The 14,625-nt window shown below is 44.0% G+C and overlaps 1 protein-coding gene across 1 annotated transcript; it reads left to right on the top strand.

The window, feature by feature from the left end:
• The first annotated feature begins 943 nt into the window (after positions 1 to 943).
• gmcl1 (germ cell-less, spermatogenesis associated) lies at positions 944 to 13,257 on the top strand. Its single transcript, XM_061263299.1, has 14 exons — positions 944 to 1,038; positions 3,609 to 3,789; positions 4,252 to 4,375; positions 4,661 to 4,757; positions 5,568 to 5,665; positions 6,321 to 6,433; positions 6,689 to 6,754; positions 7,280 to 7,364; positions 7,626 to 7,716; positions 8,218 to 8,358; positions 9,172 to 9,241; positions 9,945 to 10,020; positions 11,367 to 11,600; positions 12,043 to 13,257. The coding sequence occupies exons 2-14, from the start codon at positions 3,617 to 3,619 to the stop codon at positions 12,181 to 12,183; spliced, it is 1,509 nt and encodes a 502-aa protein (XP_061119283.1). The 5' UTR covers positions 944 to 1,038; positions 3,609 to 3,616; the 3' UTR covers positions 12,184 to 13,257.
• The last annotated feature ends 1,368 nt before the right edge of the window (positions 13,258 to 14,625 follow it).

The raw sequence follows: 14,625 nt of genomic DNA, 5'->3' as shown, positions 1-14,625 counted from the left end.
TAATCCATAACCGATGCCATATAATGCTGTAAAATACACTCAGTGAACACTTTATTAGGTAGACCTGTACATTACATTACATTACATTAATGGCATTTGGCAGAAGCTTGTATCCAGAGCGATGTACAGTTGATTAGACTAAGCAGGAGACAATCCTCCCCTGGAGCAATGCAGGGTTAAGAAGGGCCTTGCTCATGGGCCCAACGGCTGTGCAGACCTTATTGTGGCTACACCAGGGATCAAAACCCCGACCTTGCGTGTCCCAGTCATGTACCTTAACCACTACGCTGCAGGCCACCAGCTTAATGCACTCCACTTGTTAATGCAAATATTCAATCTAATCATGTGGCAGCAATTAAATGCATGAAAGCATGCAGACATGGTCAAGTGGTTTAGCTGTTTTTCAGACCAAAGAAATGGGGAAGAAATGTGATCCAAATGACTTTGACTGTGTGATAGTTTGATAGTTTGATAGTTGGTGCCTGACAGGGTGGTTTGAGTGGCTCAGAAAATTCTGATCTCCTGTGATTCTCTCCTGGGTCTCTAGAGTTTGCAGAGAATGATGCAAAAAACAAACAAACATCCAGGAAGCAGCAGTTCTGCGGGCAGAAACGTGTTGTTAATCAGAGAGGTCAGAAGAGAAAGGCCAGACTGGTCAAAGCTGACAGTTAGGCAAACAAACACATATCAACAACAATGGTATGCAGAACCACTAATACCTAATAAAGTGCTCACTGAGTGTATATTTGGAAGGAAAATATGGAGGTGAATGAAAAGCCCACGGAGCATGCAGACGCAATAATGATGCGGTTTCTGCAATTAATCCGTGCTCTGATTTAATTCGCTCGCTCTCAAATCTTCGGTTTCTATTGGACAATTTATGTGTCAGTCTTTATGCCTTGACGCCAATTCCGGGTTTCTATTGGCCAAAATTGCAGACATTGTTTGGGGGACGGCCTCTCTACTGTTTGCATCGTATTTTCACTGGAGCGACCGCTTTGTTTTGTGGAAAAATGGAAAACACTCGGCTGTAGAATTGTAAGTTAAATCGTTTTCAGATTTCTTTCTTTTTTTCCCCCAACTTAAAGATATGTAGCTAGCGAGCATGACCATTTATCACATTAATATGATTCGGTGAATGATCTAATGATCCGCTGAAGAATGGCAGGGTGTATCCGAATTGTTTTGCTCGCTGCCTCTGTTGTTATTCAAGTGCAATTTAGCTAGCTAGCTAGCTATGTGTTGGAAGTACAGTATAACAAGTGATATAGCTAAGTTAGCTTGCAGCTACACATCTAACAATCTAAACCACAATTCAAGGGTAGCTAGCTAACGTTAAATGTCAGCTGCTATTTAGGAGTGTAACGTTATACAAGTGGAAATTACACGTAGTTAGCTAGCTAGCTATGTTAGCTAGTTAGCTTTGGTACACATCGGTTGCTAGAAGGTTAGCTAACGTATATAAATGCATTGGATTGCTACGGCCAGTTAACTAGCAAGTAAAGTTATCCACTTGGCGAAGCTGTGAAAGAACTAGTTCCGTTTCAGGGTCGAGCTTACGACTATCTCCGTTGTTAAAATTTGTGGCAGCAACATATGGTCTCAAAAACTTCAAAATCAATACGCCGGTCAGCCAGCGTAGTAACACGGTCAGCTAGTCTGCCTTATTGAAGCAGCTAGGATACCTACTTAACCTGCGAGTTCATCACGTTATTAGCCCGACAAATTGCTTGTTAAAACGACCAGTTGATCGATACTGTAGAACGGTCAGAATTTGTCCATTGTTCAGACAAACATTTTTGTTCCCCCTCAAGTCAGAAATTCCTGTAAGTTAAACGCTTCAGTCTCACCGACACTCTTCAGGTTTTCCCGCGACAGTTCCATCACCAGTCTATTATAGAGGACCTGGGATTTGACACCGGTTTTTGTACAGTTTATAATTGCACTCACCGACCATTTTATTAGGAACATTAAACTCCTTTTTACACCTACTTATTCAGGCAATTATCGAATCAGCCAATCGCGTGGCAGCAGTGCAATGCATACAATCATGTAGATACGGGTCAGCAGCTTCAGTTAATGTTCATATCAACCATCGGAAAGTGGAAAAAATTTGATCTAAGTGACTTTGACCGTGGAACGATTGTTGGTGGCAGACAGGGTGGTTTGAGTATCTCAGAAACCGCTGATCTCCTGGGATTTTCACACAAAAAACTTAGTGAGCAGCAGTTCTGCAGACAAGAACACCTTGTTAATGAGAGAGGTCAGAGGAGAATGGCCAGACTGGTCAAAGCTGACCGGAAGGTGACAGTAACACGCATAACCACACATTACATCTCTGAACACACAATGCATCATAACTCTAAGTGGAGAAGAATTAGTCAAATAAATACCTAAAGTGCTCGGTGAGTGTATAACAGGTTATAATTGGACTTATAATTATGTCATAATATATTTAGGAATATAATGATTATATAATTAAATTACTTATAATTATATTTTTTGCCACCTCAATAAAATTATCTCTTTTCCAATTGTTGTGCAGTTACTGAACAGTGTGTGGATTCTTTGCATGGGCTGTCATGAAACCTATGTTAACGTGCATATCCAGAATGCATTGAGGCAGGTGACCCTTTTTCTGAGGTGAAGGTTTCCCTCGTGACTAGGGCTTCTCCCTCCCTGGGTATGCATTGGCTAATTATGGAGCCCACTAAACAGGAGTGACACATTGTGTCATTATAGTGTATAATTCATTTTGTAAAGATTGCATAAAAAGCTTTACAGCAGAGGTGCACATCGAGGGCTGATCCGCTGCATGCCAACTTTCAGACCTTGGTTATTTATTTAGAAAGATTGAGCGTAAACTGGTGTATGCAGCTATTTAAACAATTTAGCCAGAATATTTGGTTGGAACTAAAACTAGCATACACATCAGCCCTCCTTGACTGGAATTCTTGGAATCTTCCCCCAAAGAATTGTCCTTTCTTGTTTGTCTCGGGCCTTAAGTCTGATGTGTTGAGAGCTTTAAATATAAGTATAATGTTAACAATATGAAGGCAACTGCAACCAATGTAGTTTCAACATCGGGTTTAAACTCCCAGACCACGGGGCTACTCTTGAAACGGCTAATTTTCATCTCACAGATTAAAAGCTGTTCTAGTTCTTTTGCGGGCAATTGCAGAGTTGTTTTATTGCTCCTTTTTTTTGTTTGGACAAGTGGGTGATTGGCTGTGCATTGTAGCGCCACCCATAATGCAGGGATCTTCATTCCTGGACAGGGTGTGCAGGTTTAAGGTATCAGTTACCAGTTTAAACCCAAGAAACTAGGGGGAAGTGAGTTAACTATGGAATCTGCTGCTGTAATTGATCAATGACATGCCGGCTCATAACAAAATGGAATGAAGATTTCTGCATTATATGAAACCTTAGTCTCACTTTTACATGAGCAAGAAAGCAGAAAATGTCACAAGATCTATAACAATATAAAAATAAGAATAATAATAAACTGTTTATATAGTACAGGCCCTTTCGTGCAGTTTCGCAGGCTGAGGAGTATTTGGGATGGGCTAGCAGCAGATGGCGTGTGGCTAAACGCTGGTGTCCTGCAGGTGGAGGAATGGGCTCCCTGGGCAGTCGGATACAGGCGGCCTCGGGCGGGGCCGTGGAGCCGGCGGAGGCCAGCTGCGTCAGCGCTGGGCACGGCTGCGACTGCAGGAAGAGGAAGCGCAGCTCGCCGTGCCAGTGCGAGAGCGAGGAGGAGGAGGACTGCCTGCTCAACACGCCACGCAGGTGAGCGTACCACACACACACGCAGACGCACACGCACACACACACACACACACACACACACACTCGCACAGTCACATTCACACTCACACTCTCTCTCTCTCACACACACACACACACACACACACACACACTCACACTCACACACTCCTCATATACAGAAATGACAGAACATGTCTATCATGCAAAGATTATTATTATTTTTTGGAAAGATTCAAATTTTGATTAAGATTTTGGTGGGTATACAATGTTTTGTTATTGTATTTGTTGCAAGCAAACTACATACTTGTGCACACACACAGCCTTCCCACATCCGTTGTCATGCAGTATGGTACCAGGCAGATATTGGTACTTGCATTCTTGTATCCTATTGATTCTAAAAAGCTGTACTTGCATACCATGTGAGGGTGCTCTATTCTCATTTGTGTCATCCTGCCCTGTGCAAACCCTGTCAAACGGCAACAGGAAGAAGTTGAAAAGCACATCCAAGTACATCTATCAGACACTCTTCCTCAATGGGGAAAACAGTGACATCCAGATCTGTGCACTGGGGCAGGAATGGAACCTGCACAAGGTCTACCTGTGCCAGGTGAGTTTGGGGAATCATTGGTATTAAACCAGTCCTGTTCTGGATTCCACAACCCTGGTCCTGGAGAGCCACAGGGTCTGCTGGTTTTGGTTATACTTAAGCATTTGTTTGATTACAGCAGCTGGACGCTTGAGTCTGATTTTAAAGCAAAAACAAAACCCTACAGACCCTACATCTACAGCTCACTAGGACCAGAGTTACGTAAGCACATAAAACTGTTGTCGTGCAGCTTGTTTTGACAGCCTCTCCCTCTCCTGTTCTCTCTCCCCCTTCTCCCCCTTGTAGTCGGGCTATTTTTCCAGCATGTTCAGTGGCTCCTGGAAAGAGTCAAGCATGACAACCATAGAGCTGGAGATTCCAGACCAGAACATTGACACTGAGGGTGAGGGCTTGTTCAGAGCTTTTGTGTGTCTTGTGTTTTCTACACTTTCGACCAGCGATATTCACATATTCACTATTTCCTTTGGAGAGCCACCGGATGCTGCTTTTCTGCTTTAAGCTTAAAATCAAATAATGGTGTAATTAACTGCTTTAAATGGTGAATTAGGTTCCAAGTAACAGCACTCTGCTGCTCCCCAAGAAAGTGTGCACTTAAATATCACTGTGTTAGAGCAGAGCTACTTGAACTGGGTCCTCTGTGTTGACTAGCTTTAGTTACAGTTAGTCTCTTGATTGATTCCCTTCGGTGGTTGTAATCGTGGTTGGAATGGAAACCAGCACACGGGACGGGGGGGGGGGGTTTATGATGGATTGGGGAGCTGTCCAGGGTGTATTTCTGGCTCTCGCCCAATGTGTGCTGGGGTAGGCTCCAGCACCCCACCCCTGTGACCCTGACCGGGTATAAGCGGGTTAGGTCATTGATGGATGGATGGACACATAGAGAGACCCCAGGACCAGGTCTGAGAACCCCTGCCATAGAGTGTTTCCACAGTGCTGTGTTAAATGAGCACTGTCACTCTTGTTTCAATTGAGCTTATTTGAATTAAATGCTTAAATGAGGTGTGTAGGCATTGTTAAAATCACTGGTTGCGCGTTTGTTTTGAGAAGTTTTGCCCCATGTTTAGGAGATTGCTACACTGCCGGTGATTTTAAAAATGCCTACACACATAATTTAAGCATTTAATCCAAATAAGCTGAACTGAAACACATGTAACAGTGCCCTTTAAGGTGCTAACGCACGCTCTTCCTGCAGCTCTGCAGGTGGCCTTTGGCTCGCTGTACAGGGACGACGTCCTGATCAAACCCAGCCGGGTCGTCAGCATCCTGGCTGCGGCCTGCATGCTCCAGCTGGTCAGTACTGCGGCAATGTTCCTGATCGCTTTCTAACAACCTATATAGCATAGAAAGGTTGCAGGTTCAATTTCCAGGTAGGGCGATGCCATTGTACCCTTGAGTAAGGTACTTGACCGGAGCTGCTTCAGTATACTGTATAAATGGGGTTCTTAAGAAGAAAAAATGCAAAAGCTGTGTAAATATGGATAAGACTGTCTAATTACTAATGTAGAAGTAATTAGAGCAAGGCTTAATCCATTTACTAGTTTGGAAGCAGATCAAGAAAATACTTAACCTAAATAAGCTTAACTGAAAATAGGCTTAAGATGTAACATAGGCTAAAAGCTACATATCAGAAAGTTGACCCATTTTGGTAAATCACTCGACTGTATAAATAAGTATTGTTATTCTGCCATTTTCTCACATTGACTTCTAAATACAGCCTATTGGAGTGTTGATGTGTTGATGTCTCTTTGACGACCAAGGACAACCGTCCAATGATCAGCTTTTGATTTAGGCAGATTTGAGGCGTAGTGCCTAAAAAGCAGGGGGTACCATGCGACAGATGTTAAAATGTTTTCCAGTCGTGCTCGTGTTGGGCATTGACCAGACTGACCTCAGGTCAGTGTCTCCGGTGCCTGACGGCCGTATTGTCCCGTGGTTCCCTGTGCAGGACGGCTTGATCCAGCAGTGCGGAGAGACCATGAAGGAGACCATCAACGTGAAGACCGTGTGCAGCTACTACGCCTCGGCCGGCATGTACGGGCTGGACTCCGTCACCAAGAAGTCAGTGCCACCACTTTACTTCCTTTCACACGTTTTACCGCCAGTTTACACCTGCCTTTACCTCGCCTCCACCTCTCTTCTTCTGACCTCAGCTTTACTTTTGACTCTCCACCTACACCGTTTGCAGATAAATTGATTTATGGTGATATTGTCTCTATTTTTTGTATTTTCTCTTTGATATTGCTACATGATACCGTGTCGTGTACAGTCAAAATGATGAGTGCGTTTTTGACTGTGTGTGTATTTGTTTTACAGGTGTCTGGAGTGGCTTCTCAACAACCTTATGACCCACCAAAATGTGGAGCTTATGAAAGAACTCGGGTATGCCTTTTTCTTCTGTATATATGCCTCATTACCTCATTCAGATTGACAGTTCGTTCTCTACTGCGCTAGCAATGACAGGACATGAAAGATAATTATGTGATCACTAGCTTATACAGTTGTATAAATAAAGTTGGCTCTGCATCAGTGTTCAGATGGACAAACTGGGTTTGGCTCTGGGTTGTGAATTTCTCTCAAGTCTGTGCCTGGTTCCATGATGATTCTGTTGTTTTAGTATGGCAATTGAGCTTCAGGGAAACTTGTATTCTCTTTCTAATTGTATATTGTTTATGTATATGCAGAAGGTGATTCTGTTTACTGATTAATCAGGAAATCCCAAATCATCAGACTGTAAATGTCTCGTCCACAAGGACTTGGGTGTGTCATAAGCACACGCACACATCAAGCTTTTGCAGTTTAACAACTGATACCAGGACGGAATGTTCAGTAATAAAGGCTCTAGAGAGATTAAGGGGTGTGAACATCATCGCACTGCTAATGGGAGGTGCGTGTGTTTGTGGGTAGGGTGGTGGTGATGGAGCAGCTGGTGCAGTCTTCTGATCTCTTTGTAATGCAAGTGGAGATGGACGTCTACACCGCCCTGAAGAAGGTAGATGGCAGCGATACCTATAATCCTGATAATAATGTGTGCTTTATAACATTCCACAGAATACTTTAAAGGTACAATAGGTAAGCGCATTCACAGAGAGGGGGGAGGGACAGTGTTGTGGTTTTAGGTCGTTTGCTGCTGCAATTAATGTAAAAAAATGACATTACATGTTATTTAACTGATGGTAAAGTAAAAAATGTTTCTCCCTCCCTCTCTCTTCCTTCTCTGTCTACATATCCCCCCCCATCTCTCTCTCCCCAGTGGATGTTTCTTCAGCTCTGTCCATCCTGGAATGGGCACATTAAGCAGCTGCTCTCCGATGCGGACAGCTGGATCTGCAAGCGCAGGAGCGGTGAGTCCTCGGCCCTTCTCCATACCCCTGGATCCCAGGAGTCCTCGGCCCTTCTCCATACCCCTGGATCCCAGGAGCCCTCGGCCCTTCTCCATACCCCTGGATCCCAGGAGACACCCGGGCGGGGAGCCGCTCCTGTCTTCTGCCTTCAGAATAATAATATCAAATCATCCTTAATGATGCCTTGGGATGAAACTCTTCATCTTTTTATCATTCAAGTGCATTGAGTCTTTTGAAATGGAGAATGTAGTGTAATGGGGTATATGTTTCCTGATGGACTTATGTTTTTACTGTAATACATTATTATAGAGATAATTACTTTTAACATGGAGGACCAATTTATTCGTAAAATGATTTTTGACTGGAGTTCGTATGGTTGGTGTCCAAACTGAACAGAAGGCTCATATGGTAATTTATACTTAATTATTTTGTTTAGCACAGAGAGGAAGTGCAGTTCTCTCCAGGATAAAGCCGTAAATGTTATGTGTGATGTGTTTCCAGAGCAGGGGGAAGAGGAGCCCTTCCTGAGCACAGAGCAGGGTTCGCCCTTCGTGCCTGTCTTTAAGCAGGTGCGGCTGCAGTACATCATCAACGACCTGGCCTCCGCCCGCATCCTGGAGCGGGACAACATCCTGCCGCAGGGTGAGAGTGAGAGTGAGAGTGAGGGAGAGGGAGATATTAAAGGACGCCGGACACGGTAGAGAATGGGTAGGGGTAGGCTGAACCGAGAACAGAAGCTATAGCTAATGGTCTTCAGTTGTCGAAGCTACTCCTCTGCCCTGGTTGAACTGCAGTTTTGAGAGAAGCTGCAGCTTGATGACTCATGCTTTGGAGGGGTGCACATACTTGTATGCACTTTCCCGAATTGCTAGCGGAGGCTGCAGCAGTGACCAGCTGCTGGGTATGCCTGCGCAGAATTAAAAGCCAAGTAGACCTAAACGAATGCCTTTTTCACTGCATTGCGAAAATAACACTATCCAAACCGAGGATGCCCATTCGCATTGAAAATCAAATTCAGTATGGATATGGAGTTAGTGAAGTGATTATGCTGGTTACCATGACAACGAACATCCCACATTCTCTGTTGTGGTAATTTGATTGTAGTTTACCACCTTTCTCCAAGGAGTTATCAGTCCAGTCCAGGGATAATGTCAGCTGTGACATCACTTTACGAACAGAAAACAAAAGGAGCACTTAACTCCCAACCAACAGAACGCCGACTGTGATTGGTGGAAACTTTCTGGCTATAGCGTATGCCCAGGTTCTCTGAGGGTATAAGCCAGGAATTAACCAATAAGCTGACATCATGACTTATCTTTGATTTGTTATTATCCCTATACCAGGCACAGTTTTCCGTTTAGATTCAGATCAGACGTGGGGTTGAAACCAGCTGTGTGTGATTTGGTTTGATTTTATTTGATTGTTGATTTTGTGTCCCTCTTTCCTGCTTTTCAGACTGGCTGTCAGCTGTGTACAAACTCCAGTGGTTCGCCATGCTACGGACGGAACATGACAACGACACAGGGTTAGCTTGCAAGCTTTGCCTTACAATACACAAAAGTGTTCTATCAGCCACAGATGACCTGGGACTAGAGACCTATCCTTGGTCCAAAGTTGTGTGGTTCTGGAGCTGGACCAGGGATGCTGTTTCTCATGGTCCACCATGAAATGCCGGTTTTCAAATGTGTTTGCCTGTGTAGATAAATAATATTTTCTCATGCTTGTGTAACAGTGGTTTACACTCACTGAGCACTTTATTAGGTAGACCTAATAATAAAAGAAAATGGACATGGTCAAGAGGTTCAGCTGTTGTTCAGACCAAATGTCAGAATGGGGAAAAAATGTAATTTTAGTGACTTGGGTCATGGAATGAATGTTGGTGCCAGATAGGGTGGCACAGAAACTGCTGATCTCAGTCTCGAGAGTTTGCAGAGTTTGCAGAGAATGGTGTGAAAACCATCACACCATTCTGTGGTATGCAGAAGAGCATCTCTGAACGCATAACACATCAAACCTCTTAAGTGGATAGGGTACAGCAGTAGAAGACCCGAGTCTAAAAGATAAGTGTAATAAATACCTAATAAAGTGTTCACTGAGTGTATGTTGCCTGAAGACTGTCTCTAATCCTTCTCTCACAGCATGGTAAAGCTGGGGAACTCCAAAGTGTGTGTAGCATGATTATTATTGTCATGGCAATGGGATTAATGTTTCCACTGTCTGTTCCTCAGGCCGCAGGAAGCCAACAAAGACGAGTTTGACGTGAACAGCATGCGGTGCGGCAGGAAACTGGCCAAAGACGGAGACGTGAGTTTTCTCCACCTCAAACTCTCGTCCAGCAGTGTTGGTGTTAATACAGAGCGCTCTGCTACACATTCCAGTGACTCGGTCCTGAGGCTGTGTGTGGTGTGTTTGAGTGACTCTGTACATGCGGTGTGTTTGAGTGACTCTACCCTGAGGCTGTGTGTGGTGTGTTTGAGTGACTCTGTCCTGAGGCTGTGTGTGGTGTGTTTGAGTGACTCTGTCCTGAGGCTGTGTGTGGTGTGTTTGAGTGACTCTGTCCTGAGGCTGTGTGTGGTGTGTTTGAGTGACTCGGTCCTGAGGCTGTGTGTTTGAGTGACTCTGTCCTGAGACTGTGTGTGGTGTGTTTGAGTGACTCTGTCCTGAGGCTGTGTGTGGTGTGTTTGAGTGACTCTGTCCTGAGGCTGTGTGTGGTGTGTTTGAGTGACTCGGTCCTGAGGCTGTGTGTGGTGTGTTTGAGTGACTCGGTCCTGAGGCTGTGTGTTTGAGTGACTCTGTCCTGAGGCTGTGTGTGGTGTGTTTGAGTGACTCGGTCCTGAGGCTGTGTGTTTGAGTGACTCTGTCCTGAGACTGTGTGCAGTGTGTTTGAGTGACTGTACATGCGGTGTGTTTGAGTGACTGTACGTGCGGTGTGTTTGAGTGACTGTACGTGCGGTGTGTTTGAGTGACTCTGTACGTGCGGTGTGTTTGAGTGACTGTACGTGTGGTGTGTTTGAGTGACTCTGTACATGCGGTGTGTTTGAGTGGCTGTACATGCGGTGTGTTTGAGTGACTCTGTACGTGCGGTGTGTTTGAGAGACTGTACGTGCGGTGTGTTTGAGTGACTCTGTACGTGCGGTGTGTTTGAGTGACTCTGTACATGCGGTGTGTTTGAGTGACTCTGTCCTGAGGCTGTGTGTGGTGTGTTTGAGTGACTCGGTCCTGAGGCTGTGTGTTTGAGTGACTCTGTCCTGAGACTGTGTGCAGTGTGTTTGAGTGACTCTGTACGTGCGGTGTGTTTGAGTGACTCAACGTGCGGTGTTTGAGTGACTACATGCGGTGTGTTTGAGTGACTCTGTACGTGCGGTGTGTTTGAGTGACTCAACGTGCGGTGTTTGAGTGACTACATGCGGTGTGTTTGAGTGGCTGTACATGCGGTGTGTTTGAGTGACTATACGTGTGGTGTGTTTGAGTGATTCTGTACATGCAGTGTGTTTGAGTGACTCTGTACATGCGGTGTGTTTGAGTGACTGTACATGCAGTGTGTTTGAGTGGCTGTACGTGCGGTGTGTTTGAGTGACTGTACGTGCGGTGTGTTTGAGTGACTCTGTACATGCGGTGTGTTTGAGTGACAGGCCGCTCTCTCCCCGCAGTACTGCTGGCGCTGGACGGGCTTTAACTTCGGCTTCGACCTGCTGGTGACCTACACCAACCGCTTCATCGTCTTCAAGAGGAACACGCTGAGCCAGCCGTGCGGCGGCTCCGTCAGCCTGCAGCCGCGCCGCCACATCGCCTACCGCCTCCGCCTGGCCTCCTTCGACGCCAGCGGCAAGCTGGTGTGCAGCCGCTCCACCGGCTACCAGCTGCTCACCCTGGAGAAGGACCAGGTGAGAGGGTGACCAGTGGGCTCAGTGCCTTCCTAAAAATTAAAGTTTCCCCACTCAGTGCATAGGAATTGATATATTAGTATAATTAATGCAATGATAATTTGGAGGGTGGAGGCAGGGATTCCACCCCTTGCACCACCAAAAAAAAAAAGACGTAAATCATGCATATACATACATATACAAATCCCCCTCTGTGGGTGTGTTTCGATCCCCTGCCATTGGCACCTTCTGAGCTGTGATCCCATCTGCCTGTTCTACCTTTCTTAATAAAACAGAAGACAAAAAAGGAAGCCAGACTGTCATCTCTCCTTTAAAAAACAAGAAAATAACCATTAGTTTCCTAACCAAATAATCCAAATGTATACCCAGTGACATTGGTAGCACAGCAGAAGGTGAACATGTTTTGTAATATGATTTGACTCCACCCTCCCTCCTCCCACAGGAATACGTGGTGATGAACCTGGACAGCAGGCTGCTAGCCTTCCCTCTCTACGTGTGCTGCAACTTCCTGTACACCTCGCCCGCGTCGAATCGCCGAACCGACGCTCCTGAGCCTGAAAGCAGTGCCCACAGCGTGTCCTGACCCCACCCACATGTCTAACCCCACCCATTGCGTCTCCTGACCCTGCCCACACAGTTGACCCCACCCACTGTGCCCTGTCCTTGGCCACAGTTTCTCCTGACCCCACCCACAACACATCTTGGCCTCGCCCCTGTCTCCCAGGCAACACACTTGTCGCTGAAGCCTTTTTTTTTTTTTCCCCATCCACCACACTGAGACCAAGACCAAAACCACCAATCACACTTTCAAAAACACCTGGGGCTCATTCCAATCACAGTCTTTTTCTTCCTTTTTTTCCCCTTTCCTTGCTGCCGACCCAGAAATTGATTGAGCTCCGCCATCTTTAAGGATATTCCAACTCCTTAAATGTTCCTTCTAAGAGATCAAAGTAGAAGTTATGAACTTCCGATCTTTCTTTGAGCAAGAAAACCTCAGCGCATCCTTCCCAGAAAATGGAGAAAGAGGGATTGGAATGAGCCCTGGGGCTACATGTGGCTCAAATGACAGAGCTTTTCTTCCCAAACTGACCTTTTTTATTTTTTATAAATCACTTGAAGGTTTTTGTTAATATTAATGGCAACCTTTATTATTATACGCACAGTTATGACAAAATAATTTCTAAGTATTAGTAACCCAATTTTTTTTTTCCCCAAAAAAAACATTGTTCCTAATATTTTCAAAAGGCCTCAACTTTTGAGGTTTAGTGTAAATTGTGTATATATAACTGAAGCTATTGAGAGCGACAGCTTAGCCTAAGAGCTATTTGATATCCTTGTGATTTTTTTATATATATATCATTACTTTCACCATATATTGTGTTCCCTCATTCAGAAACGATTAATATTGCTATTTTTGTTGTCGTAACCCAAGGATGGGATTTTATGGCATTTCTATGGATGTTAATGTAAGGCTGTTACATTGTGGTTCATCCATTTACTCCCCAATCTCAATCTTTATTTTGGACTAAGGAAATGTGGGGAGATTTGTGTAATATGTATATTTGATTTTTCTACATGTATACGTTTTATAAAAAAATGTTGGTATTGCCGTTTCACATTTTCTATTAAAGCAGCCATTTTGTGTTCATGTTTACAATTTTAGTCTCTTGTTATAGTTAATGTGCTGCTGTGTAAACACTTATTATTACAACTTATTTAATAACTGCATCATTGAAAGCATAATTATTTGGGTATAATATACCTGTTATGCTTCAACATGTTAATTTAGCAAATGCTCTTTTCCAGAGTCACTTTTCCTGGCTCAACAGTGCAGTCCATTTATAAAACATTGTACCGTTCTCATGGGTACAATGGCAATGTCCCGCCAGGGAACTGATCCTCTGACAAACAAACCTGGGCAAACACGCCATTCTCCATCTACTGTGCTACACATCTCCTGCATCCTCAGCTTTATTAGCCTGACTTTTGGTTTCACCAGGGCTTTACAGGACAGACAAGACCATTTATCTGTATCAAATAAGATCCACAGCTGTTTTGCATACAGATAAATGGTTAAATGTAGATCCATCAAAACCTATTGCATACGTCATTTACATTTTCTTGAAAATATCACCTGCAAGCACTACAATGTAAGCATAAGAGCTCAATGAACCTTACCTTCTGGTAAGGGCACGTAGTCAGCAGTGATAGCTTGCGTAACTCTGGTGTAGCCTGACATTGGTTGGATTTTCAGAGGGGCTGTTTTAAGCATGACATTTCAAAATACTGCAACTACCTGACAAACTGCTGACACCTACAAACTAAAAACTGCACAATTTACAAAAGACATAACCATAAAACGTAGCCATTGAAATATAGAGGTCTTGTGGGAAAGCTATACTGGGAAAAAAAAAAAACGAAAAGAAAATTTTTTATTTCAAGCAAGGGCCCATTACACAACAGATCTAAAGAACTCAATTAGGGACAGTTGTCATAGTATTAGGACCCTGAATATACTGTACATATGAGTATAAATATTTAATAGCAGTGTATTATTACTTGTGACTCTCCTGCTTCAAAATATTACATCATTAATCAGTCATACCTTTGAACATACCAAAATATGGTACATTACAACAAATCCGCATGCACGGATGAGCAAAACTTGATTTTCATCTTTAATTTGTTATAAAAAAACCACAACATGGTACAGTACATTTTAACAGCATTACAGTGAGGAGGCCTTGCTGAGGAGAACAGTCAGTGGCAGCATAAAACTACTGAACATGCTGCAAGGGACACTTCAGGATTTCTTGAAAAATGATAACCTCAGTTTATCTTGTGTATGTGGTTACACAAACACCAGCAGCAAGCATTCAAAGAGAAATGTGTTCACTCAAAAGTACTTAAACAAAGGCCTAATGATATTACCACTGCCATTCTTGAGGGATTGTGCCAACCAACGTAGAATACACAGATGCGTGCAGAATTAAGGTCAAAAACATATCTAGAGACTTAAGTCCAT

The sequence above is a fragment of the Conger conger genome, chromosome 12 (assembly GCF_963514075.1).
Source record: "Conger conger chromosome 12, fConCon1.1, whole genome shotgun sequence".
Classification (NCBI taxonomy): Eukaryota; Metazoa; Chordata; class Actinopteri; order Anguilliformes; family Congridae; genus Conger; species Conger conger.
The sequence above is the reverse complement of the archived record's forward strand: the minus strand, read 5'-3'. Positions and strand labels throughout refer to the sequence as shown.